General features: G+C 40.1%; 1 protein-coding gene across 10 annotated transcripts in view; it reads left to right on the forward strand.

Annotated features, from left to right (window-relative positions):
• ANKS1B (ankyrin repeat and sterile alpha motif domain containing 1B) overlaps window positions 1-24,825 on the forward strand; it is a 770,082-nt gene that overhangs the window by 388,036 nt on the left and 357,221 nt on the right. For all 10 annotated transcript variants that reach the window (XM_048835480.2, XM_048835488.2, XM_048835486.2 and 7 more), the window contains 2 exons: window positions 4,473-5,041; window positions 9,741-9,813. In XM_048835480.2, coding sequence (XP_048691437.2) covers window positions 4,473-5,041; window positions 9,741-9,813 — 642 coding nt within the window. The remainder of the gene's footprint in view (window positions 1-4,472; window positions 5,042-9,740; window positions 9,814-24,825) is intronic.

Consider the following 24,825-nt stretch of genomic DNA (forward strand, 5'->3'; position numbering starts at 1 on the left):
CAAGGCTGCTAAATTTGTTTAAATACCCAAAGCTCACAATTCTTTCAAATAGTTCAAAGTTGCCTTCACCTCTGCTTCCATTCTAGCACACCAGCACCCAGCCCAGGCCTTCGTAATGGAAGCTGATGCCTCCAAGGTAGCCACTGGGGCCATACTCTCTCAGAGGCATAGTCCACAGCAAATGTTGCACCCCTATGCCCACTACTGCTGAAAACTCACCTCTGCCAAACAGAATTATGAAATATTAAATAAGGAACTACTTGCAATTGAATTTGAAGAGTGGCACCATCACCCACCCACTGCAAGTCTTTTCTGACCATGAGAACCTTGAATATCTATCGAAGGCTCAAGCCTTGAACCAAAGGCAGCTCAGATGGGTGTTATTCTTTTCTCCATTCAATTTTGTCATCACCTATCACCTGGGATCCAAGAATGGGAAAGCCAAAGCCTTATTCTGAAAGGGGGAATTCTACCAAGGGAGCAAGGAGCAACCAAGAACTACCCTTTCTCCTTGCAACTTCCTTAGTGCCGTAATATGCCAAGACCTCCTTGATCTAATCTGATCCACTTTGCGAGGCAATCTGTTATCTCAGGAGGTGACGGAACAGCCTGAGCAAATGAGAGCCAGAATCAAAATGCAGTGCTCCACACAGGATGGGATCACCTACCTCGATGAGCACATGTGCATTCCACCAGGGCCCCCTGGCTAGAAGTGCTCCATCTCTGTCATGACACTTCATTGCAGGCCACTTTGGTCACTTTAAGACTTTCCACATAGCTTTCTATTTCTTCTGGTGGCCCCATATGTGGCCTGAAGTCCAGGACTATGTTGATTCCTGAGCTGTGTGTGCCCACTAAGATATGAAATTCTAAGTCCCTTGGTGCCCTAGCACCTCTGGAGACCACGCCTAGATTCTGGGTTTCAATCACAATGGACTTCGTAGTGGAAGTCCTTGACTCTGATAGCCACACTTTAGTCTTGACTTCTGTAAACCAACTGACCAAAATGATGCACTTCATTCCCTGTGACAGCCTGCCCTCTGCAGAAACAGTGGCTCAACTCCTGGTGGTTCAAGCGATCCATCTTTGTGGGCTTCCATACCGAAGCCCAGTTTGTTTCACACTTTGTGCATGAAGTAGTCTGGCTCATGGATGTTTGCACTTTTCCCTCCTCCTTTTACTTTTCACCCCGAGACAGATGAGCAGACAGAGAGAGTGAATTAAGAATTAGAGCAATACCTAAGGTGCGTTGTCAGCTACCATCAAGATAACTGGTTCTCCCTCCTTCCTTACTCCAAGTTCTCATTCAATGCCAATCATGCCTCCATGGGGCAGAGTCCCTTCTTTGCCAGTTATGGGTTCCTCCCTTGCTTCTATGCAGCCTTGCTAGCAGCTTCCCTGAACCCAGCAGCTGCTGACTGGATCCAGCAAATTCACCATATCCAGGAAGAGCTTAAGGACCACCGCAAAGATGCAAAATAGGACTAAAAGTGGTACAGAAACCGTCGACTCCAGAAAGGCTCAGCCTTCATGGTAGACCAAATGGTCTGACTTGCAGCAAAACATCTCCATACAAACAAGACATCTTCCAAGTTAGACCACCAGTTCAGCAAATAAAACCCATCACCTTCAAATTGAAGCTCTCTCGAGCTCTTAAAATGCATTTTCCACATAACCCTGCTGAACCGTTATATAGACCTCTTTCCCAATCAGTCCCAACAGCTAGCTTGCCAGTCCAGGTCCATGGGTATGAGGAATATATAGTCCATGTTATCCTCAAATCTAAACTGCAGAGGGGCAGACTGTACTACCTGATTGACTTGGAGGAGGAGGGGCTATGATCCCAAAGAACACTCCTGGGAACCCGCTTCCCAAGTCCATGCCCCTTGACCTAGTAAAAAGGTTTAATCTAGACCACACAGATAAACCAGGCCTAGCACCCACCTGGAGGAAGGGTGCCCCTGAAGGGGTGTAACTAGGATTCAGGGATTAGAACCTTGGTCTGGAGAGCCTGGGACAGCTGATAGTCCCACAGTGCCCCCCCGGTGGCCATGCCAAGCCACAGACAGTGAGTATTGTAGAGAGTAGGCACCACAGGAAGCCCAAGAGATCCAAAGTAACAGAGTCCTGTGAGCCTCTGATTGATCAAGTGCCTTATTTAACCCTGGAGGGTGCCCGAAGAAGTTGTCTGAGCAACCACACAGACTTTGGGACTGCTGCAACTCGAGACCTCACCTTGTCTCTTGGTCTCTGGCTTCCGATCCCAGCCTGATTCTGATCCTGATTCCACACTCATGCTACCTTTAATCTCTGGTCTCCTACACCAGCCTGACTTTGACTATGACTCTTGCTTATTGAACCCAGCTCTAGTGATTCCTCCAATCCCTGCTCAGCGATTACTGTCCCTAATGTGCGGACCCCAGTCTACCTGTGACTGCTAGGCAAGACCACCTACGCCCATGTCCCTTACACTAAAAACCCGCAGTGAGTGAGCAATAATAAAACCAAGCAAATATATATATATATATAGATTGGATGTATTTATAGAATATTCAGTGTTCAACTCAAACGGAGAAAAGAAAGGATTGTATACAACAAACTATTAGAATATTCTATTTAAAGCAGACTATAGAAAGGAAAATGCCTAAAAAAAGAAAAGGCAAACTATCAACTAACACTTCTAAGTAAATTAGACACACAACCAGAGAGAGAAATCTCACAGTCATGGTTATTCGGTGCACAGTCAGAGTGATCCTGCTCTCTCAGTAGAGTCAAGTAAGTCAGCTTATATACAGCTGCCACCTTCCAAATTTACCCTCCAGGTGATGCCCCCACAGAACTCACCCAGCAAATTTCAAAAGGTGAAAGAAAATAAGGGGTTTGCCCTCTTTTTCCCTCCCCAAAACAGACTTCCTGATGTCATTGATTCTGCAAACTCTATCACATCCCACGTCCTCTTCTTTGCCATAACATCCTACAACTTCTCTGTTCCAAAATGCTCAGGTCTGCCTAACAGATATATTTTAGGCATCTGTTTTTCAAAGGAGATAAGTACTTTTTCTTCAACAGGCTATTACATTCCTTCTAGTTCTGCTTAGTATTGTGCAATAGTGTTGAGCAATGTGCTTGGAAGAGTAGTTCTCCAATTTTTCAGACTATTGACCAGTGAAAGAAGAGGGCCTCTTGTGTTCAATCTCCTCTCCCAACTCTCTAGATCTCCCACTGCTTGTTTCTCAAATTTTGTTTCATTTTATGGACCATCAGGAAGGTTTCTATGGACCATAGTTTAAGAACCATGGTTTATGACAAGTTTTAGAAAATTGGAGGAAACTGATCAACTTTCTTGCAATTTATGATATGGTGATAAATTTTATTCCTTCTGATAGCTTCACTGTGCGCAAAAATCAAACTGACTTTAAAGGTTTTTATGTACAGTTTTTACGCTGATACAATTATTTCCATTAGGAGGGTGATATTTGGTTCAGTTTTTAACTGAAATAGTTATACAGGTACAACCTTAGTGTAGCCACAGTTATACTGGTATAAAAGCACCAGGAATAATAAGGCGCATCTTTCACTGCTATAACTGCATCCATATTAAGGGGGTGGTACTGCTTTAACTTTACCAGTATAGTGAAAGCAGTACAACTTTTGTGTGTGGAGAAACCCTCAGTCCTTTCTCTTGGTCTGTGTAGATACAGGTTTACTAGGGCAAATACATTCCTAGTGGTTGCTAAAAAAGTGTGTTTTGTACCGAATCATACAGAAAGCTTACTGTAAAAAGAGAAGAGACATGGGATACTTTGGAGACAATAAAATGTATTGATTTCCTATTCTTTTTTTTTTCTTTTTTTTTTATACAATGGCTGCTGTTACTTTGAAACTGTTCTTGCAGATTTGCAAGAAATAAAAACAAAATCCAGAACTGTTCTTTAGCTGTTGTCAGGAAAAATTAATCCTAGTTTAGATGCAAAGTTACTAACTAGGCTGTAGAAAGAGTAATTATTGACAGTACAATATCTCTGTCAATCATAGTTGCACATGCATTTTACTACATACAAGTGTACACAGATAATGTAGTTTATACCAGATTATATAGTTTGTACCTATTTCTTCTCAATAGCAAATTTAGAGAAATCATCAAGTTAATAGATAAAAATGACCGTTAGTACCTTAACAATTCCCCTTTCTACTAGCTCTTATTTACATCACTCCTGAGGTGTTCATGTTTATTTTCCAACCAAAGCCGACCAATTAATCAAATTTATCAAGAAAAAAACAAAATGCAATTTTCTAACAGATTAACAATAAACCAGTGCATGACTGCTATGATAGGAAATATCAAGCTTCTGTTTCCATACATATTTAAGTACCAAAGAGCATACCAAAAATAATCCTGTGTTAGGACCAGTATGGTTTTTAAAGATATTTGATGAAAATTATAAACAAAAAAACCCCTTACTATTTTGCAGAGAATCTTTGTCAGCAAGAAACATCCACTGAAAACAAGCTTCCCAAAGGATACCCCGCTGAGCAATTTGCTGGTCTACTTCATGGGTCGTCACCTGCATGTGACCCACCTGAAAATCCACTTCAACTATATAGTAAAGCAAACCATTGCAGCGATCTACTGGAAAGCAGTTTAAACAAGAACACAGTACAACAGCAGGAAAACAGCCCTGATCCTCCAGCTAAGAAAAAAAAACCACAAGTTGTAAACAGAACCATATTTCATACTAAAATTAATCCATTAGAAAATCACACATTGGTTGGCACAAAAACAAGAATAGGCGAGCAATGGGTTATTACTACTGGGGGATTTGTGGAGCGAGCGTGCACACTTGGGAGGATTCGATCTTTGCCAAAGACGTTGCTTGAAATGCATTTATCCAAAAATGTTTCAAAGTCTGACTCTAATCTCATCTCCTATCCACCTAATGGGAAAAAAGCAGGAAGCAGCTGGAGTGAACCCACGCCAAGCCAACAAAATTCTAAAGGAAATTCTGAAAGAACACCATCCTTCACTTCAGAATGGGAAGAAGTAAGTCTTTGGTCACTTTACACACAAACAAATGCATAAAATCGTGAAGGAACTATTCTCTTTTCAAAGTTACTGAGGGAAGAAATTACAAAGTGAATATGCCCAACAACAAATCCTCAGGGAATGTGTATCGTGGGGTAATAAATACATAGTGGTTTGACAGCTGGGACAAAATGGAATCCACTTTTGCTCTCAATGACAAACACTTAGAGTCTATTGTTTCCATGGGAAATTAAGTCAACCAGAAGTAATCCTGTAACTTTCTGTGATGTTCAGGAGAAAGCACATATTATATCCTACTAAACCTCTTCATTACTGGAGTTTATAAACTTGATAAAATATCTTCTTATTGCTGCTCTTCCTGGCTATTTCTATGCTTTTTGATTATTTCCATTTGTCTCTTTAGGGCACCAGTTAATGCCCACAAGGGACAATAGAGAATGGCAGATATGAAAAATCTGTAGATCCCACTTTTTTAAGTGGAACAAAACCTGTTGAGTTTCCATAAGCCCTTGATGTATAACACATCCTCTGACATTCAATTGCCCTTGTACACAGCACTTCATATGTTCTTGGTCCTGGCAGGAATAAGTGGGTGTTGGAGGGGAGCTATGCTTGGGGCTGTTTTGATCTGGGATGTGGGTACAGGTTAATGCTGCTTTTGTGATGCGTTTGAAGGACATTTTTCTGTAGTTTCAGAATTTGGTTTAAAGTTTTCAATATTTTTATAGCATCTTTACTCTAATTGAGTTTTTTCCTTACTGCTGTCCTAAATGTTAAGCATATAAATTGTCCACAGTAGACACTGAAGTTCCCATCCTATTGTGGTGAATGAGTTGGGAGAGGGGAGCATTTGAAATATTGCAACTCTTGTGTAGCTGCAGTCGCCTTTCTTTAAAGGTAAGCTGCAAAAGGGGAGTATCTCTCTCCACATACACACCCCTCATTTTATGATCTATAAAGACGGCATGAAAGGTGTGGAGGGGTTTTGGTGTTTGGTTTGGTTTGATTTATTTTTAAAGCTTGTTTTTCAAAATTAGAAATTTATGTCCTATCTTTCCTAGAAGATTCTCTAATGACTAGCAAAGTGATGATAGTACAAGATTCAAGAGGGTGAAAACTGAGCAGTTGAGAGGGGAAGCCTTTTAGTCCCTGTTTAAAGATTATTTTAAAAAAATGTTATCACCTATTTGATGTCAATGACTGACTAACATTATAGAGAGAGAACATTTTAGTTAAAGCTATGCCACCACTTCTTTTCAATTAAAATGTAAAAACTAACAGTGCATACTCTCAGAGATCTCCATTAGCTCCTCTAGCAAAACCAAGGACAACAGAGATTGATATTCTAAAGCTTGTCTACATTCAGGTTTTGTTTGCTTGTTTTGTTTGCTTCTTTTACATACAAGGGTTTGAAACTGGGCTAAGCCATTTTCTGGTGCAGGTCATTTTTTACACCAGTGCACCTCTATCATCTACCCTCACAGTTTGCACTGTAATGCTACTACATGAGCTACCTCCAGTGGAGACAAGCTCCAGGGTATTTAAAAACATTAAAAAGGGAGAAAAAAATTGAAAAGAACCCCAGAACTTTCACACGCTGCTTTTGTCTCAGAAAAAACTCAATTTTTAAAAAGGTTGTTGCAGGTCACTTTTACAGCTGATTTAATAGAGTCCCAACAAGGTGGCTTGAATTGTGAAAGCTATATCTTCTCAATGAAAAGATGCTTAGAGTCACATCATAATCTCAGTTACTGGTATACATTTTAGGGAAATCATGAAGTTACTGAGATCAAAATTTGACCTTTTAAAAATGAAAACTTAATTTACCAAAAACTGTGTAGTGGTTCTAAAATTGCAGATGCTGGGATTTTTATATCATCTCTCTGATTTTTCTCCTGTCACTGGTATTATCACATAGGAAAAGGTAGAACTCTTTCCTAACATTAAATATATGAACAAATAAACAAAAAAATATTCTATTTCCAAACACTTTTTACTTATTGTCATCATGCTTTCTCACTTATTGTACTGTGCCAACCCTTGGACCCACTTTTTTGTTTTATGGTCTTTCTTGGAAGGGGGCAGGGGGAAGAATATAGGATTAAATTAATGAAGAATTCAAGGAGGGTATATAGTTAATCAAAATCAACACAGGTTTATTAAAAATAGATCCTGTCAAACTAACTTGATGTCTCTTTTTTATGAGATTACAAATGTGGTTGATACAGGTAATAATGTTGATGTAATATACTTCTGTAAGGGGTTTGACTTGGTATTGCATGACATTTTGTTTTAAAAACTACAACAATTTAAAATTAAAATGGAACACATTAAATGGATTAAAAGCTGGCTAACTGATAGATCTCAAAATGTCATTGAGCGGGCGTGTTTCTAGTGGAGACTGCGTCGTGGCTCTATGCCCTTTAACATTTTTATCAATGATCTGAAAGAAAATATAAAATCATCACTGATAAGATTTTCAGATGACATAAAAATTGGGGAGTCGTAAATTATACAGACGACAGACAGGTCACTTATACATAGTGATCTGGATTGCTTGGTAAATTGGGCGCAAGCAAACAAGGTGTGCTTTAATACTGCTGAATGTATACGGGTAGGAACAAAGAATTTAGGCCGTATTTACAGGATGGGGGACTCTATCCTGGCAGACAGTGTCTCTGAAAAAGATTTTCAGGTTGTGGTGGATAATCAACTGAAAATGAGCTCCCAGTGCAACGCTGTGGCCCAAAGAGCTAATACAATAATTGGATGCATAAATAGGGAAATTTCACATAGTAGTGGAGAGGTTATTTTACTGCTGTGTTCAGCACTGGTGTGACTGCCACTGGAATACTATGTCCAGTTCTGGTGCCCACAATTCAAGAAGGATGTTGATAAATTGGAGAGGGTTCAGAGAAGAGTCATGAGAATGATTAAAGAACTAAAGAGCATACCTTATAGTGATAGAGTCACAGAGCTGAATCTATTTAGCTTAACAAAGAAAAGATTTTTACAGTCTATAAGTACCAACATAGTGAACACATATTTAATAATGGGCTTTTCAGTCTAGCAGAGAAAACAATCCAGTGGCTGGAATCTGAAGCTAGACAAACTGAGACTGGAAATAATTCATTTTTTTAACAGTGAGAGTAATTAATCAGTGGAACAATTAACCAAGGCTTATTGTGGATTCTCACCACTGGCAATTTTTAAATCAAGATTGGGTTTTTTTCCTAAATGACATGCTTTTGGAATTATTTTGGAGAAATTCTGTGGATGGCTTGTGTTATGCAGGAGGTCAGACTACAGGATCACAGTGGTCTCTCTGGCCTTGGAATCTATGAAACTAGTAAAAACCTACAAATTAACAAATGTGCAAAGGCATCTTGCAAGGAATGCAATATGGCCTCACAACCCATATCACGCCACAGTAGGCACAATTATATTTTCCATCAGTAGGCTTGGAAAAACAAACAAACAAACAAATAAATAGAGGATTCAGAAAATTACCCTACAATTTTAAATGAACAGGCGAGGTGGTGCTTAATAATCCAAACCAATATCTCTATCCATTAGTGTGACAAATATGTCAACTTCCTGCAATATCTTTGGGAGATCTTACTGTATTAAGTTTACATATCATTGTGGGCCAGGGATTTTTTTGTTTTTATGTTTTCTGTGTAATGCTTTTTACCTTAAGAATAAATGTGCTTATTTATACAGGGCCATGTGGTGACGTATAACCACTGTCAATTACACTGTTCATAAGCCTTCAGAGAGAAAGCAAAGCACAGATGCTGGCCTCTTTAGGCATTCTGGCTTGCTGAGAATATCACAATGTAGGCAAGGGACCGTACAGTCTGGAAAACCCCAGTGAAATGGAAAGGAGAAGCAGGTCTCCATGCAAGAGAGGTGACAGCTGAGGAGCCAATAGCCTATAATGAGTGATCTGGATGAACAATTAACATTGCTGTTTATATAGTCCACTAATGGCTTACAAACATCATCAAACAACTCACTGCTTCATTGCCACCTATAAATTATGTTCTCATTTCATAGATATAAAGGCAAAAGGGGCTATTGTCTTCATCTAGTCTGTCCTCCTGTATAATACAGTTCATAGAACTTCCATGAATTAATTCCTTAATAAACTAGAACATATTTTTTAGAAAAACATCAAACCTTGATTTTAAAATTGCTAGTGATGTAGAATCCATCTTGGAAAGTCAATCCAAATGGTTAATTATTCTCACAGCTCAAAATTTGTGTCTTATTTTCAGTCTGAATTGGATCTTGTTATACCTTTGTCTGCTACACTGAGGAGTCTATTATCAAATTTTTGTTCTTATAAACTGTGATCAGTTCACCCCTTAACCTTCTGTTTGTTACGCTAAATTGTCACCATTTATGTATCTTAACTTTTTCATTATTTATATTACATACATCTAAAGTATGACAAAATAGTTGAAAGTATACTGATACAGTTATATGTGAATAGGAGCTTGTGAATAGGAAAAGAAAAAGGAAAAATAAAAATTCAGCTGTGAAGAAGTTGCCCTTTACATTTTTCTTTGCGATCTTCTAGATTCTATTATTGTTTTTATAACAATAATAATGCCCTAGTTTTGGTACTTGAAAAATTGAAATAAAATACAATAGATGAGTTTATGATATTTTCCTGCTTTCTCTCTTACAGATTGATAAAATAATGAGTTCCATAGATGCTGGAATTAACACTGGGCTAGAGGAGATGAATGATGATACTGCAGGTAAGAAAGAAAATCTTTCTTTTCTTTTCTAAATATTACTTAATACGCTGGCTTTTAGGACACATAGCAAAATTGGTGATAGAATTCTGCTAAGTAACCCAATATGTTGAAATCATCTTATATTTATTTTCATACCAGTGGACAGAATTTGTTTCATTCACTTTCACAGAGTAGTATGCCAGCTATTCCAGAATCATCACTATAAATGGCATATTGGAATCATTAATGTTGTTTTGAAACCTTAGCAGAGAAAAAGTTCTTGTCTTCGATAGGGAAAAGGTATTGTCTTCAATAGGGAAAAATTTTAAAACTCATTCAGATGAGTTTTTGTTGCCAGTGTTGGGATCCCTAGTGTAGACAGCCTACCAGCTGGTGACACTGTTTTAAGCACCATGTTATCTAACCCTGCTTGGAGCAAATCTTCGACACTGCTGAAAATGGTGCTGACAGCTTGTGCTGACAGTCAGAGACTGGTGTTAGAAATAGTGGGAAATTTTTCAAACTTTCCCTAGTATAGACAAACCTGAGGTGTCTAAGTCATAGCTACCATGTTGACATGTCAGTATAAATCTATGTTACTGAGCTGAGAGATCAGATTTTAGAAATTATTTATCATTTCAACTCCCAGTGCTGGTGGAAGAAAGCGTTTCATGGGGAAAGAGCTTGGTGCCACACTACTACTGGAAAATCCCTGCTAGTTCTTCCATGGAGTAATACGTGCCTGTATTGGGCAGGGATTGTGCATTTGATCATTTAGGTAAAATAAAACAGAGTATTCTAATAGCAAGCTATTTCATGGAGCAATACTGATGTCTATACTAGATGAGATTATGCAGCTTATTAATTAGGCAGAAGTAATTGCTAGTCAATAAAAAGAAAATCTGGGAAAAATCTGGGGAAATAACATACTTGAATGCAAATATGGTTACAAAAAAGTACATCCCACATGCAGATTTGTTTCTGGAAGAGAATGATCAGTATGGTGGAAAAACCAGGAAGGTGAAATTAAGAGACTGAAAAGGCATGTTGTGCTGACTTTCTAGAATTTGTAGTGTCCGAAGTAGAATTATGGGTAGAGGACCTCTAGACAGTGTTTCTTAAGCTATGGTAAGGCTTCTCCAGCCAGGATGACAATGATTGTTATTATTTTGGACTATAGTAGCACTCAGAGATCTCAATCAAAATCAGAGCCTCGATATGAAGAAACACAAGAAAAATGGGGGGATAGGGGAAAGGGAACAACAAAAGAAATGCTAAAATGCACATAGGGTTACATAGCTTAGTTATGTGCAGATAGGCTCCCATCACTTCTTTTGATCAGAGATTCATTTTCCCTGTGATTTTTTTAAATTGTGTCAGGAAATCCTCCCAATAATTCTAGCCATCAAGCACATGTGCTTTCTGCCTTATCAGTGGCCACTATGTTCCATACTCTTTTTCCTGACACTCACATGTGACATTTGGTTCTCCAGCCCTTTCAACTGACAGGAAATCTATTATGTTCTTCACTCTTCTGTTCCAAAAGAGCCTCTGTGGGTCTCAGCTTCCTTCCTTTCAGTTTGCAGCTGGCTGACAACTCAGCTTTTCCTGTACCACTTTTTCTTTATCTGTGTAAGTTCAGCTGAGCTCCATTATATAATTCCACCATCAGTGAAGAATCAGAAGTATACAAATGAACAAAGTAAGACCACATTTTTCTAATCTAACCATCTTTAATGCAAACAAAGCTACCTTTAAAGAAGTGCTAGTCTCTTTCAGAGCTTGCTACAAACAGCATCACCATTACAATTTTCACTTTATAAGAATTCTCTGTAGTAACTCAGAGCTTTCTCCATCTAATGTCTCATCACCGGCTGATAGCAATCACAGATTAGCTACATGTCATAGGTAGTCTCATCATACCATCACCTCCATAAATTTATCACACTCAGTCTTGAAACCAGTGAGGTTTTTTGCCCTCACTGCTCCCCCTGGAAGGCTGTTCCAGAACTTTACTCCTCTGACACTTAGAAATCTTTGTCTAATTTCAAGCTTAAATTTGTTGATGGCCAGTTTATATCCATTTGTTCTTGTGTCAATATTGGCACTTAAATAACTCCTCTCCCTCCCTGGTATTTATCCCTCTGATGTGTTTATACAGAGCAATCATTTCTCCCCTCACCCTTCTTTTGGTTAGGCTACCCAAGTCAAGCTCTTTGAATCTCCTCTCATAACGTAGATTTTTCCATTCCTCGGACCATCCTAGAAGCCTTTCCTTGCATGTGCTCCAGTTTGAATTCCCCTTTCCTTACACACTAAATTTTAAAAAGACTTCAGCTAGATAAGGTTACGCTTTTTAAAACACATACACAGAAAGAACATTGTTTGATTTACCTGCATCTTAGAGGGCTGTAATAATGGCACCTTTTTTCAAGAAATTCCAGTGTGCAAGACAGAAACGCCTCTAAAATCAAACAGCTGGCTTTTACTGTCATGCTTCAAAGAATGCATGCAGGGAGAGAGCCATCTAGAAAGGAGTAAAGGGGAAAAAACTAGTTTAGCAGGGAGAACTCATCACAGAGTCATCCTGTATATCCAAAAAGCATATAAAGAAACATCAAGATCTCATTGATATTAAACAATTGTTACTACATACTCTAACATTTCCAAGATCTCTTTTTATTATATATATATATATATATATATATATATATATATTTGATATGATATGATTAAATCTTTTAAAACTATTATATCTGAATGAGATTTGATTTGAATGCTAGGAATATCTTCTATTTTGGCCTGTCTCTTTGCTGTTTTGTGCAGCTCTGATCACAACAAGGTCCTGGTCTGTGGCTGAGGCTACTAGGAACTACAGTAATACAAATAATAAATAATCAGAGATGAATGAAAATTTTCAGACAAATAGTTTATTCATCAAACAGTGCAGTTTCAGGTTGACTGAAACTTTTCACAAATTCATGTCGAGTTTGCCAGATGTTTGAGCCGAACCAAAAAAGTCAAATTTTTTCAGTAATGTCAAAATGAAATGTTTCGTTTTGACCCCAAAAAATAATTTAGATTTTCAGGTGTTTTGACAAGAGCAAAGCAAAGCATTCACAAAACAGCTGGAGGAAGAGGTGGTGTTGCTGCTGCTTTCCTTATAAGCTTTAGATCAATGGATAGAGTGTGGGAATATGACTCTACAGCTTCATAGTTAGGGCACTCACCTAGAATGTTGTAGGAGACCCAAGTTCAAGTCATGCACAAAGGTAGAAGAAAGCCATCATGTCTTTCCTCTCCCTCTCCCAGGTCCTGCAGTGCACTCAGCTCAACCAGTCATGAGGCTCAAGCCTATATTTATATAGGAAAATTAATGTAATATTAAGTGACAATTGTTTTATATAAACTCATATTTTAAAATAATTTTCTAAATTTCATAGATATAGCAAATCTGTAGTTTTATTTAAATGCCTTTGTAAGAGAGTTTCAGAGATGCAGACTGAAAATGGTGAATTACTATTTAGAGTTCACTGCAGAAGTCAGAAAGATTTCTGACAATGTTACGTTCATTTGTTTGAAACTGGTTAGATTATTTAGTATAATTTTCAGGAAACATCAGTTTTCTTTTCTAGTAATTTAATTTAACAATCAATAAACATTCAAATAATACACACTCTGAAATGTAATATGAAATGGCACACTTCATTTTTATTTGTCTTCATTTGTTACTATGCTATCGTAATTTCAATATATGTTAGTAGAGACAGACAGCAGTTAAATGAAATTTACCCACACGTACACTTGTTTAACAAGTATGAAAGGGTTTTGATATTGCATAGTATCTCACTTTCATTGAATTATATTTTTTGTGTATGAAATATGACTTGCATTAATAATAGAATGGCTAAATATAAATCTGCGCTATGATGATTATTATGATAACGTGAGTTAACTGCAGCCAATCGAGAGGTGGAGTTTAATCAACTAAATAGCTGTCTGTTTTTTTGGCAGACAAGATACTTAAATTTGATAAGTAATATACATCCTGCAAGTCTTTAGAAAAGCAAATAAGCTGAAATATCAACCATCTGCACTTCCCTGTAAAATAATAATAATAATTAGTAATAAAGTTCAAATTCACATTTTCTTTTGCCTGATTATAAGCAAATTTTTCTACATAATTTTTTCTTTCAAGGAGTGCAGAGTAGTGTTTCCAGATTAATGAGAGATTCATGGTTGCCCAGCAGCAATGCAGAGATATGGGGCTCAGAGTTTGTTTATTTCTGAAAGTTACTTGAAAGGGAATAACTAAGAGACTTAGCCACTTTGGGGAGAAATGGCTCTTGAACACAAGGAATAGGAAGTACATCATACTAGAAATCAGAATGCTTCAGGGATCTAGTATTTAAATGAGTGATGAGTTAGGCAAATCCTGGATGGTTCCACATCAAAGCAAGTTTGAAGAACATAAGAATAGCCATAGTGGGTCAGACCAGTGGTCCATATAACCTAGTATCCTGTCTTCCAACAGCATCTGGTCCCAGATGCTTCAGAGGGCAGGAACAGAACAGGGCAATTTATAAAGTGATCAATCCCCTGCCATCCAATCCCAGCTTCTGGCAATCTGAGATATGAGGACACACAGAGCATGGGGTTGTGTCCCTGACCATTTTGGCTAATAACCATTGATGGACCTATCCTCCATGAACTTATCTACTTTTTTTAACTCAATTATGGGTTTGGCCTTCAGAACATACCCTGGCACTGAGTTCCACAGGTTGACTGTATGTTGTGTGAAGAAGTACTTCCTTCTGTTTGTTTTAACCTGTTGCCTATTAATTTCACTGGGTGACTCCTGGTTCTTGTGTTAGGTGAAAGGGGTAAAGAACGTTAGGTGAATAACTATTCACTTTCTCCACACCATTCATGACTTTATAGACCTCTATCATATCCCCCATTAGTCGTCTCTTTTCTAAACTGACCAATCCCAGCCTTTTTAAATCTTTCCTCATATGGAAGCTGTTCCATACCAGTAATCATTTTTGTTGCCATTCTCTATTTTTCACCCCAATTCTATTATATCTTTTCTTTTTAGATGGAGCAACCAGAACTGCATGCAATATTAAAGGTCTGGGTGTACCATGGATTTACCTAGTGGCATTATGATATTTTCTGTCTTAATATTTATCCCTTTCCTAATGCTTCCTGACATTCTATTTGCTTTTTTTGACTACAACTGCACATTGAGCAGATGTTTTCAGAGAACTATCCACGATGAGTCCAAAATCTCTCTTCTTCTTTTTGTATGGATAGTTGGGATACAGGTGATGGTTCATTTGCAGTTTAATAGTTATAAGTGTTGTTGTGATTGCTCCTGCCTAGATGTACTGAAAGAGGGTGTGAAATGATGCAGGAAGCCTCTCTCTCCCATTCCATGTACCCATACAAGAGGCAGCTTAATAGACACAGCATCCCCTTGAGCAGTAAACTGCTTGGCTGGCTAATGTGCTAGGTGGTGCTCCTTACTGCAAAAAGGCATATCCATAGCCACATTTCCCCACTATCTTTTGTACCTGCCAGAGTCAGGCTGCAGGTGTTTAGAATAGCGCACACTATTCTTTTTTAAAAGTCTGGATTGCTCCTAGTCAAATGGGTGTGCTGCAGGTGGGGAAAGATTGCAACAAGCCACCTTTTCACTCTGCAGGGACCAAACACATTCTTGAGCACAAGAAGTGGGAGTGTAAAGTGGAGACAGCAGCACTAGGTTCTCCCATTAGGAAGTGATGGAGTGAGGGTGGGACAATGGCCAAAGAAGCTGAATGAGAGCAAGAAGAGCTCATGCTACTTCTATAATACTGTAGCCTGTAGGTGAGCTTTTCAGACCCATGCTTCCCAGATGTTAGGAGTCAGTCTTCCTCTCCTTCTCCCGTCTGTTCTGCACATGCTAAATGATGGGATACCAATACTCAAACATGAAATCTTCCCCTCCTCCAGTGTGCTTCTGCTTGTAAATTCTGCTAGAATTTGGCTTAAAAGACATCAAACTTTCTTTGTACATAGGAAGACTTGTTGGGCTGGCCCTATTCTCTGTTTGCTGCCATATGGTTGCAGCTTTGGCAAAGCAGTCTTCCTCCAAAGCTGTTAATATCCTCCCTCCTCAGGGCAGAAAACAGATAAATTATAAGTACTTAATTAAGGCAGTATTTTAATTAGATATGTGTAGGCATGTTGGCATAAGGCTGTTTTCACAGTGGTTAGTTATATATTTGCAATGATATACTTTAATTGTAGTTTAGTGTGTTTAGTTTATAGCAATTGCTTCCTCTCTTTAACTGACAGCATTGTTAAACTTAGCACCTTGATATAATGCATCCAGTTCATGTACTTTAATGAGAGGCGCTCTGCTCATCTGTATTCCTTTATTTAGATTTACCATAACTGTCTGCTTCTCCCATTAGAGGGACAAGGTGGATGAGCTAAAATCTTTCATAGAATCATAGAATATTAGGGTTGGAAGAGACCTCATGAGGTCATCTAGTCCAACCCCCTGCTCAAAGCAGGACCAACCCCAAATAAATCATCCCAGCCAGGGCTTTGGCAAGCCAGGTCTTAAAAACCTCTAAGGATGGAGATTCCACCACCTCCCTAGGTAACCCATTCCAGTGCTTCACCACCCTCCTAGTGAAATAGTGTTTTCTAATATCCAGCCTAGACCTCTCCCACTGCAACTTGAGACCATTGCTTCTTGTTCTGTCATCTGCCACCACTGAGAACAGCCTAGCTCCATTCTCTTTGGAACCCTCCTTCAGGTAGTTGAAGGCTGCTATCAAATCCCCCCTCACTCTTCTTTTCTGCAGACTAAATAAGCCCAGTTCTTCTTCGAGTGCTTTTGGCACAGTCCCATATGAAAGGTTTCAGAGTAACAGCCGTGTTAATCTGTATTCACAAAAAGAAAAGGAGTACTTGTGGCACCTTAGAGACTAACCAATTTATTTGAGCATAAGCTTTCGTGAGCTACAGCTTATGCTTATGCTCAAATAAATTGGTTAGTCTCTAAGGTGCCACAAGTACTCCTTTTCTTTTTCCCATATGAAAGTCTCATAAGCAAACTAGGGAAATATTGTCTAGAGGATGAAATTGCTATAAAGTGGGTGCAAAACTGGTTGAAACACCATGCTAAAAGAGTAGTTATCAATGGTCCATTGTCAAATGCAGGGGACATATCTAGTGGGGTTTTGCAGGGTCTGTCCTGGGTCCAATACCATTCAATATTTTAATTCATGAGTTGGATAATGCAGTAAAGAGCGTTCTTATAAAATTTGCAGATGGGAGGGGCTGCTAGCACTGTGGATTAGAATTGAAAACTACCTTGACAAATTGGAGAATTGGTCTGAAATCAGTAAGATGAAATTCAATAAAGACAAATGCAAAGTATGCAGTGTAGCTGTAACAGTGTTGGTCCCATGATATTAAAGAGACAAGGTGGGTGAGGCAATATATTTTATTGGACCAATTTCATTGGTGAGAGAGACAAGATTTCAAGATGCAAAGTGTGCTCTCACCAACAGAAATTGGTCCAATAAAAGATATTACCTCACCCACCTTGTCTCTCTAAGTGCAAAATACTATATTTAGGAAGAAAAAAATCAAATGCACAACTACAAAATGGAGGGAAACTGGCTAGGCAGCCATACCACTGAAAGGATCTAGGGGTTATAGTGGATCACAAATTGAATACGAGTCGTCCATATGATATAGTTGCTAAAAAGACTAATATTCTGTCGTAGATTAATAGGAGTATGTAAGACATAGGAGGTTATTGTCCTGCTCTACTCAGCACTGGTGATGCCTCAGCTGAAGTATTGTGTACAGTTCTGGGTGCCTTACTTGTAAGAAAAATATGGATAAACTGGAAAGAGTCCAGAGAAGAGCAATAAAAATGATAAAGTGTTTAGAAAACCTGATCTATGAGGAAAGGTAAAAAAAATGGCATTTTTCTCAAAATGGCTTGAGAAAAAAGACAATGGAGGGGCAGGAAACAGAGGTAACCTGATAAGAGTCTTCAAATATGTTAAAAGCTGTTATAAAGAAAATGGTGACCAATTGTTCTCCGTGTCCATTGAAGATCCAAGATGTTCTCTATCTCCAAGATGTAATCAGCTTAATCTGCAGCAAGGAGATTTAGGTTAGATATTAGGAAAAACTTTCTAACCATAAGGATAGTTAAGCACTGTAATAGACTTCCAAGCGAGGTTGTGGAATCGCCATCATTGAAGGTCTTTTAGAACACGTTGGACAAACACCTGTCAGGGATGGTCTACATTTACGTAGTCCTGCCTCAGCATAGGGCTTGACTAGGAAGCATCTAGAGATCTCTTCCAGCCCTTCACTTCCATGATTCTATAAGTGCTCAGCAGTTTTGAAAATCAGGCCACTTAAATGCCTCAACATGGGTTTAAGAGCCAAACATCAAAACCAGTTTTGAAAATTTTGACCATCATATTCTGTGTGTTCAAGTAATCTACTGTGCCACATAGGAAGATAGATTTTCGATGAAATCCTTGCCCCATTGATTTCAATGGATCCAAGATTTCACCCTTCAGGTTTAAAGTAGACTCTCTTGTAATGAAAACATGGAGTCATCTGAAGTCTTTACTTATCATTTTCTTCTCTTTTTTCACTATTAAGGAGTCAGAAGGTGGAAACCTAAGGAATTACTTAATAGTGAAGGACATTTCAAGTCATTTGACATTAGCATTATATACCAGTGTGCATTTGAGTTTTTGACTCTGCAAGGCCTAAAGTCAAAGAGAGTTTCACTCTTTTGCTGTGTTCTTCTGCAGGAGAAATATGGTATTTTGTGTAACATTCATTTTTTAATGCCTGGGTCAATAATCTGAGTGGAATTTCAGTACTGTTATTAAATTTCCATCCTACTCGGATGTCCATATCAGTGGATAATGCATGGGAATTTGTTGTAAAGGGAAAATTACCTGTAATTCTGCTTCTCTAAAGATAAGTTGCACGTTTCTCGCTCCTGGGCCTTAGCTGTAAGCTTTTAGAACATGTACAGTACAAAATGAGTCATTCCCCTTCCGCCCCCCAAAGGCCAAATCCAAGCTATAGTGCATTTGTAAACATGTAGAGAGAGGGCCATGGAGCTGTTTTACAGCTGACTGATGGAAAAAACCCTGAGGAAGGCCTTGATAACAGCCTTGGCTCAAATCAGCTGAGCTTTGACATGAGTGAGACCAGCCAGGTCATAGCAATGTGAAATTCAGTCAAACATATCATTAGATGTGGTCCTCTTATAGTAACAGCATTGCTTGATGAATAGAAGAAACAAAGACAAAGAAACAAAGAGTTAGGTGGACTTTGAGTATAAGCTCACTGAACATTTAGCATCACACTTATGGAGAAGAGATTCCACAGGAACATTAAAATCTTTGCAGGACAATATGTGCTTTAATTTTACAGATGAATATAGAATGAAGTCATGGTACCACTTTACCCTTATAAAAATGGGTATAAGGTGGACCATTAACCAGGCCTTGAAGTTCATTTACTTGGCGAACTGAAGGCATTGGCACCATGGAAATTATTATTCTATTATTACTGCCCCTTGGATACCTAGTCATGGACCAGGACCCACTGGACTAGGCACTGTATGGACACAGAACAGAAAGACAATCCCTGCCTGAAAGAGCTTACACCATAAGTATAAGACAAGAGACAACAGATGAATACATACTGATAGATGGGGGTACAAGGAAACAATGAGATATTATTAGTCAGCATGATAGGCAGTGGTCACAGCACATGAGCAGCCTAACTGTTGTGAACTTTTTTGTATGCATCAACCAAAGGAGAATTTTGAGGAAGGATTTGAATGAGTATAATGAGGTAGCTTTGTGGATGTTCATAGGGAGGTCTTTCCAAATACAGTGGGCAGCATGGGTGAAAGCACAAACGTGCTGGTTTGAAAAATTAGCAAGTGGTCGATGGAGGCTTGTCTCATTGGCCAGTTGGAGGCAGGAGTTGATAACTCCATAGTAAATGAAAGGTGATAGGTAGGGTGGGGATAGGCTGCAAAAGTGAAGACAAGCAGCTTATGTTTGATGCACAACACAATACAAACATATTAGTTTGAGCATATTAGCTCTCAAGGATTCTAAAAATTAATACTGGCCACTCCAGGCTTGTATTAAACTCCCAGGGTTACAGCTTCTCTCTGACCTTGGATGGGTAGATACTGCCACCACCCAAATGCAAAACCCCTTGAAACCCAGGAAGGCACACTTGGTAATTCCTTCCTGTGGGGTACCCTCAAGCCCTTTCACCTACCCCCTGCTCCGGGGAAGAACTGAGAAAGGAAAACAAAGAAATCAGCTGTTGCCACCAGCTAACTAAAAAACATGTGCACAAACCTCTTAAGACACAAAAATACAAATCCTGTTCTTAAAAAAGGTACATTTTATTAACAACAAAAAGAAAGAAAATACATCTGAAAACTCAGGCTATTGCTTGATTTTTAAAAGAGCAATTCCAAAATTTAAACACCCAAAATAGTTTTCTGGGGGTTCAGCTTAAAGGTTACAAGCAACAAAAGCATCTGGGGTTAGCACAGAGGAATCCACAAGCCATAAGAAATAAGCAGAATAAACCTAATTGCGTCTTTCTACACATTTTCTGATCTATTTACACATCTGTGTTCCAAATAAGCAATTCTAGGTATGATTCGGATGATTTTCATACCTGACCTTCAACTTCTCACAGCATAACTGCTGCCCTGTTCCCCTCTTTTCCGGAGAGCAACAGCAGACACAAAGGGAAAGTTTTTTTCCCAATTTTAAAAAGTTCTAGCCTTCCCATTGGCTCTTTTGGTCAGGTGCCCCCTCCCTTCCTTTACCTGTGGACTTTTTAACCCTTTACAGGTAAAGCAAGTAGAGAACAGTTACTAACAGGGATTTTATAGCTAACTGGCTAGCTGGGTGTCCATAAAAGGGAGCTCCCTGCTCCCCTCACCCTTCATTTATCACAGGGCCAAATTCATTCCAGATGTAACTTTGCTCTACATTAATGGCATTGCACCTGAGATTAATCTGATATATGATGTCCAAAATGGGTTTAGGATGGCTTTCATTTGCCTCGAACTACCTGTGTGTTTACCATTAGAGGCTTTTTGAAGTCTGTATTTGTCACACTTAGAAAAAAGATTTCTTTCTTATAGGTATAATTTTATTCTCCTAGGAGCAGAAGGCTTTTTCCCCTTTTTCACCAAGTATATTACACCACCATTTCAGCAAATGTTTTAGGAGGTCGTGGATTTATTTTTAGACATTTGGCCCTGTCTGAAAGGTTTATGCTATCACACACAATTCATTGATATGACATGCAGAGCTCCCCTGTAGGCTAGTTGCCTCTTCTTTTCAGGCAGCTTGGAACTGGGAAGTTCTCCCAAAGTTTAGCAGGTCACTTGAAATGAGTTTCCTCCTCAATAGTTGTGATTTGTTTTATTATTATTTGCCACAGAAATACACAGATAGCTCATAACTATTTTTAAATGGGTAATTAAATTAGAACAAAGAAAACAGGGTAGATGGGTGCATTAAAAAAGAGACTAATAAAAAAGCTTCCTGTAGTATATTAATCAATGGTATAGTATTTTCTGATTTTTAATACTCTGTTCATTTTTGGTCATAGCACCTTATGTTTTATATTTTATATATATATATTTGAGAGTTATCAGGCATACTCAGTGCTGTACAAACAAGAGAAGACCCAATTCTTGCTCCCAAAGAGCACAGACACAGACAATAGTTCAGATGTTCAGATTTAAGTTTTTAATAAAGTGATTGTGCTAGAAAAAACAACGGGGAGTCCTTGTGGCACCTAAGCCCTGGTCTACACTAGGACTTTAGGTCGAATTTAGCAGCGTTAAATCGATGTAAACCTGCACCCGTCCACACGATGAAGCCCTTTATTTCAACTTAAAGGGCTCTTAAAATCGATTTCCTTACTCCACCCCTGACAAGTGGATTAGCGCTTAAATCGGCCGTGCCAGGTCGAATTTGGGGTACTGTGGACACAATTCGATGGTATTGGCCTCCGGGAGCTATCCCAGAGTGCTCCATTGTGACCGCTCTGGACCACTCTCAACTCAGATGCACTGGCCAGATAGACAGGAAAAGAACCGTGATCTTTTGAATCTCATTTCCTGTTTGGCCAGTGTGGCAAGCTGCAGCTGACCATGCAGAGCTCATCAGCAGAGGTGACCATGATGGAGTCCCAGAATCGCAAAAGAGCTCCAGCATGGACTGAACAGGAGGTACGGGATCTGATTGCTGTATGGGGAGAGGAATCCGTGCTATCAGAACTCGTTCCACTTTTCGAAACGCCAAAACCTTTGTCAAAATCTCCCAGGGCATGAAGGACAGAGACCATAACAGGGACCCGAAGCAGTGCCGCGTGAAACTTAAGGAGCTGAGGCAAGCCTACCAGAAAACCAGAGAGGCAAACGGCAGCTCCGGGTCAGAGCCCCAAACATGCCGCTTCTATGATGAGCTGCATGCCATTTTAGGGGGTTCAGCCACCACTACCCCAGCCGTGTTGTTTGACTCCTTCAGTGGAGATGGAGGCAACATGAAAGCAGGTTTTGGGGATGATGATGATGATGAGGTTGTAGATAGCTCACAGCAAGCAAGCGGAGAAACCAGTTTTCCCGACAGCCAGGAACTGTTTCTCATCCTGGACCTGGAGCCAGTACCCCTCAAACCCACCCAAGGCTGCTTCCTGGACCCGGCAGGCGGAGAAGGGACCTCTGGTGAGTGTACCTTTTAAAATACTATACATGGTTTAAAAGCAAGCATGTGAAAGGATTAATTTGCCCTGGCATTCGCGGCTCTCCTGGATGTACTCCCAAAGCCTTTGCAAAAGGTTTCTGGGGAGGGCAGCCTTATTGCGTCCTCCACGGTCGGACACTTTACCACTCCAAGCCAGTAACACGTACTCGGGAATCATTGTACAACAAAGCATTGCAGTGTATGTTTGCTGGTGTTCAAACAACATCCGTTCTTTATCTCTCTGTGTTATCCTCAGGAGAATGAGATATCATTCATGGTCACCTGGTTGAAATAGGGTGCTTTTCTTCAGGGGACACTCAGAGGTGCCCATTCCTGCTGGGCTGTTTGCCTGTGGCTGAACAGAAATGTTCCCCGCTGTTAGCCACAGGCAAACAGCCCAGCAGGGTTGAGGGGGTAGCCACACGGTGGGGGGAGGTAAAATGTGACCTTGTAACGAAAGCACATGTGCTATGTATGTAACGTTAACATCAAGGTTTACCCTGAAAGAGTGTAGCCACTGTTTTATAAAATGTGTCTTTTTAAATACCGCTGTCCCTTTTTTTTCTCCAACAGCTGCATGTGTTTCAATGATCACAGGATCTTCTCCTTCCCAGAGGCCAGTGAAGATTAGAAAGAAAAAAAACGCACTCGTGATGAAATGTTCTCTGAGCTCATGCTGTCCTCCCACACTGACAGAGCACAGACGAATGCGTGGAGGCAAATAATGTTAGAGTGCAGGAAAGCACAAAATGACCGGGAGGAGAGGTGGCAGGCTGAAGAGAGTAAGTGGTGGGCTGAAGAGAGTAAGTGGCGGGCTGAAGACAGGGCTGAAACTCAAATGTGGCAGCAGCGTGATGAGAGGAGGCAGGATTCAATGCTGAGGCTGCTGGAGGATCAAACCAGTATGCTCCAGTGTATGGTTGAGCTGCAGCAAAGGCAGCTGGAGCACAGACTGCCACTACAGCCCCTGTGTAACCAACCGCCCTTCTCCCCAAGTTCCATAGCCTCCACACCCAGACGCCCAAGAACGCGGTGGGGGCGGCCTCCGGCCAACCAGCCACTCCACCACAGAGGATTGCCCAAAAAACAGAAGGCTGGCATTTAATAAATTTTAAAGTTGTAAACTTTTAAAGTGCTGTGTGGCATTTTCCTTCCCTCCTCCACCACCCCTCCTGGACTACCTTGGTAGTCATTCCCCTATTTGTGTGATGAATGAATAAAGAATGCATGAATGTGAAGCAACAATGACTTTATTGCCTCTGCAAGCGGTGATGGAAGGGAGGAGGGGAGGGTGGTTAGCTTACAGGGAAGTAGAGTGAACTAAAGGGCGGAAGGTTTCATCAAGGAGAAACAAACAGAACTTTCACACCGTAGCCTGGCCAGTCATGAAACTGGTTTTCAAAGCTTCTCTGATGCGTACCACGCCCTCCTGTGCTCTTCTAACTGCCCTGGTGTCTGGCTGTGCGTAACCAGCAGCCAGGCAATTTGCCTCAACCTCCCACCCCGCCATAAACGTCTCCCCCTTACTCTCACAGATATTGTGGAGCGCACAGCAAGCAGTAATAACACTGGGAATATTGGTTTCGCTGAGGTCTAAGCGAGTCAGTAAACTGCGCCAGCGCGCCTTTAAACATCCAAATGCACATTCTACCACCATTCTGCACTTGCTCAGCCTGCACTTGAACAGCTCCTGACTACTGTCCAGGCTGCCTGTGTACGGCTTCATGAGCCATGGCATTAAGGGGTAGGCTGGGTCCCCAAGGATACATATAGGCATTTCAACATCCCCAACAGTTATTTTCTGGTCTGGGAATAAAGTCCCTTCCTGTAGCTTTTGAAACAGACCAGAGTTCCTGAAGATGCGAGAGTCATGTACGTTTTCCAGCCATCCCACGTTGATGTTGGTGAAACGTCCCTTGTGATCCACTAGAGCTTGCAGCGCTATTGAAAAGTACCCCTTACGGTTTATGTACTCGCCGGCTTGGTGCTCTGGTGCCAAGATAGGGATATGGGTTCCGTCTATGGCCCCACCACAGTTAGGGAATCCCATTGCAGCAAAGCCATCCACTATGACCTGCACATTTCCCAGGGTCACTACCCTTGATATCAGGAGATCTTTGATTGCGTGTGCTACTTGCATCACAGCAGCCCCCACAGTGGATTTGCCCACTCCAAAATGATTCCCAAC

This window comes from Caretta caretta, chromosome 1, assembly GCF_965140235.1.
Source record: "Caretta caretta isolate rCarCar2 chromosome 1, rCarCar1.hap1, whole genome shotgun sequence".
Classification (NCBI taxonomy): Eukaryota; Metazoa; Chordata; order Testudines; family Cheloniidae; genus Caretta; species Caretta caretta.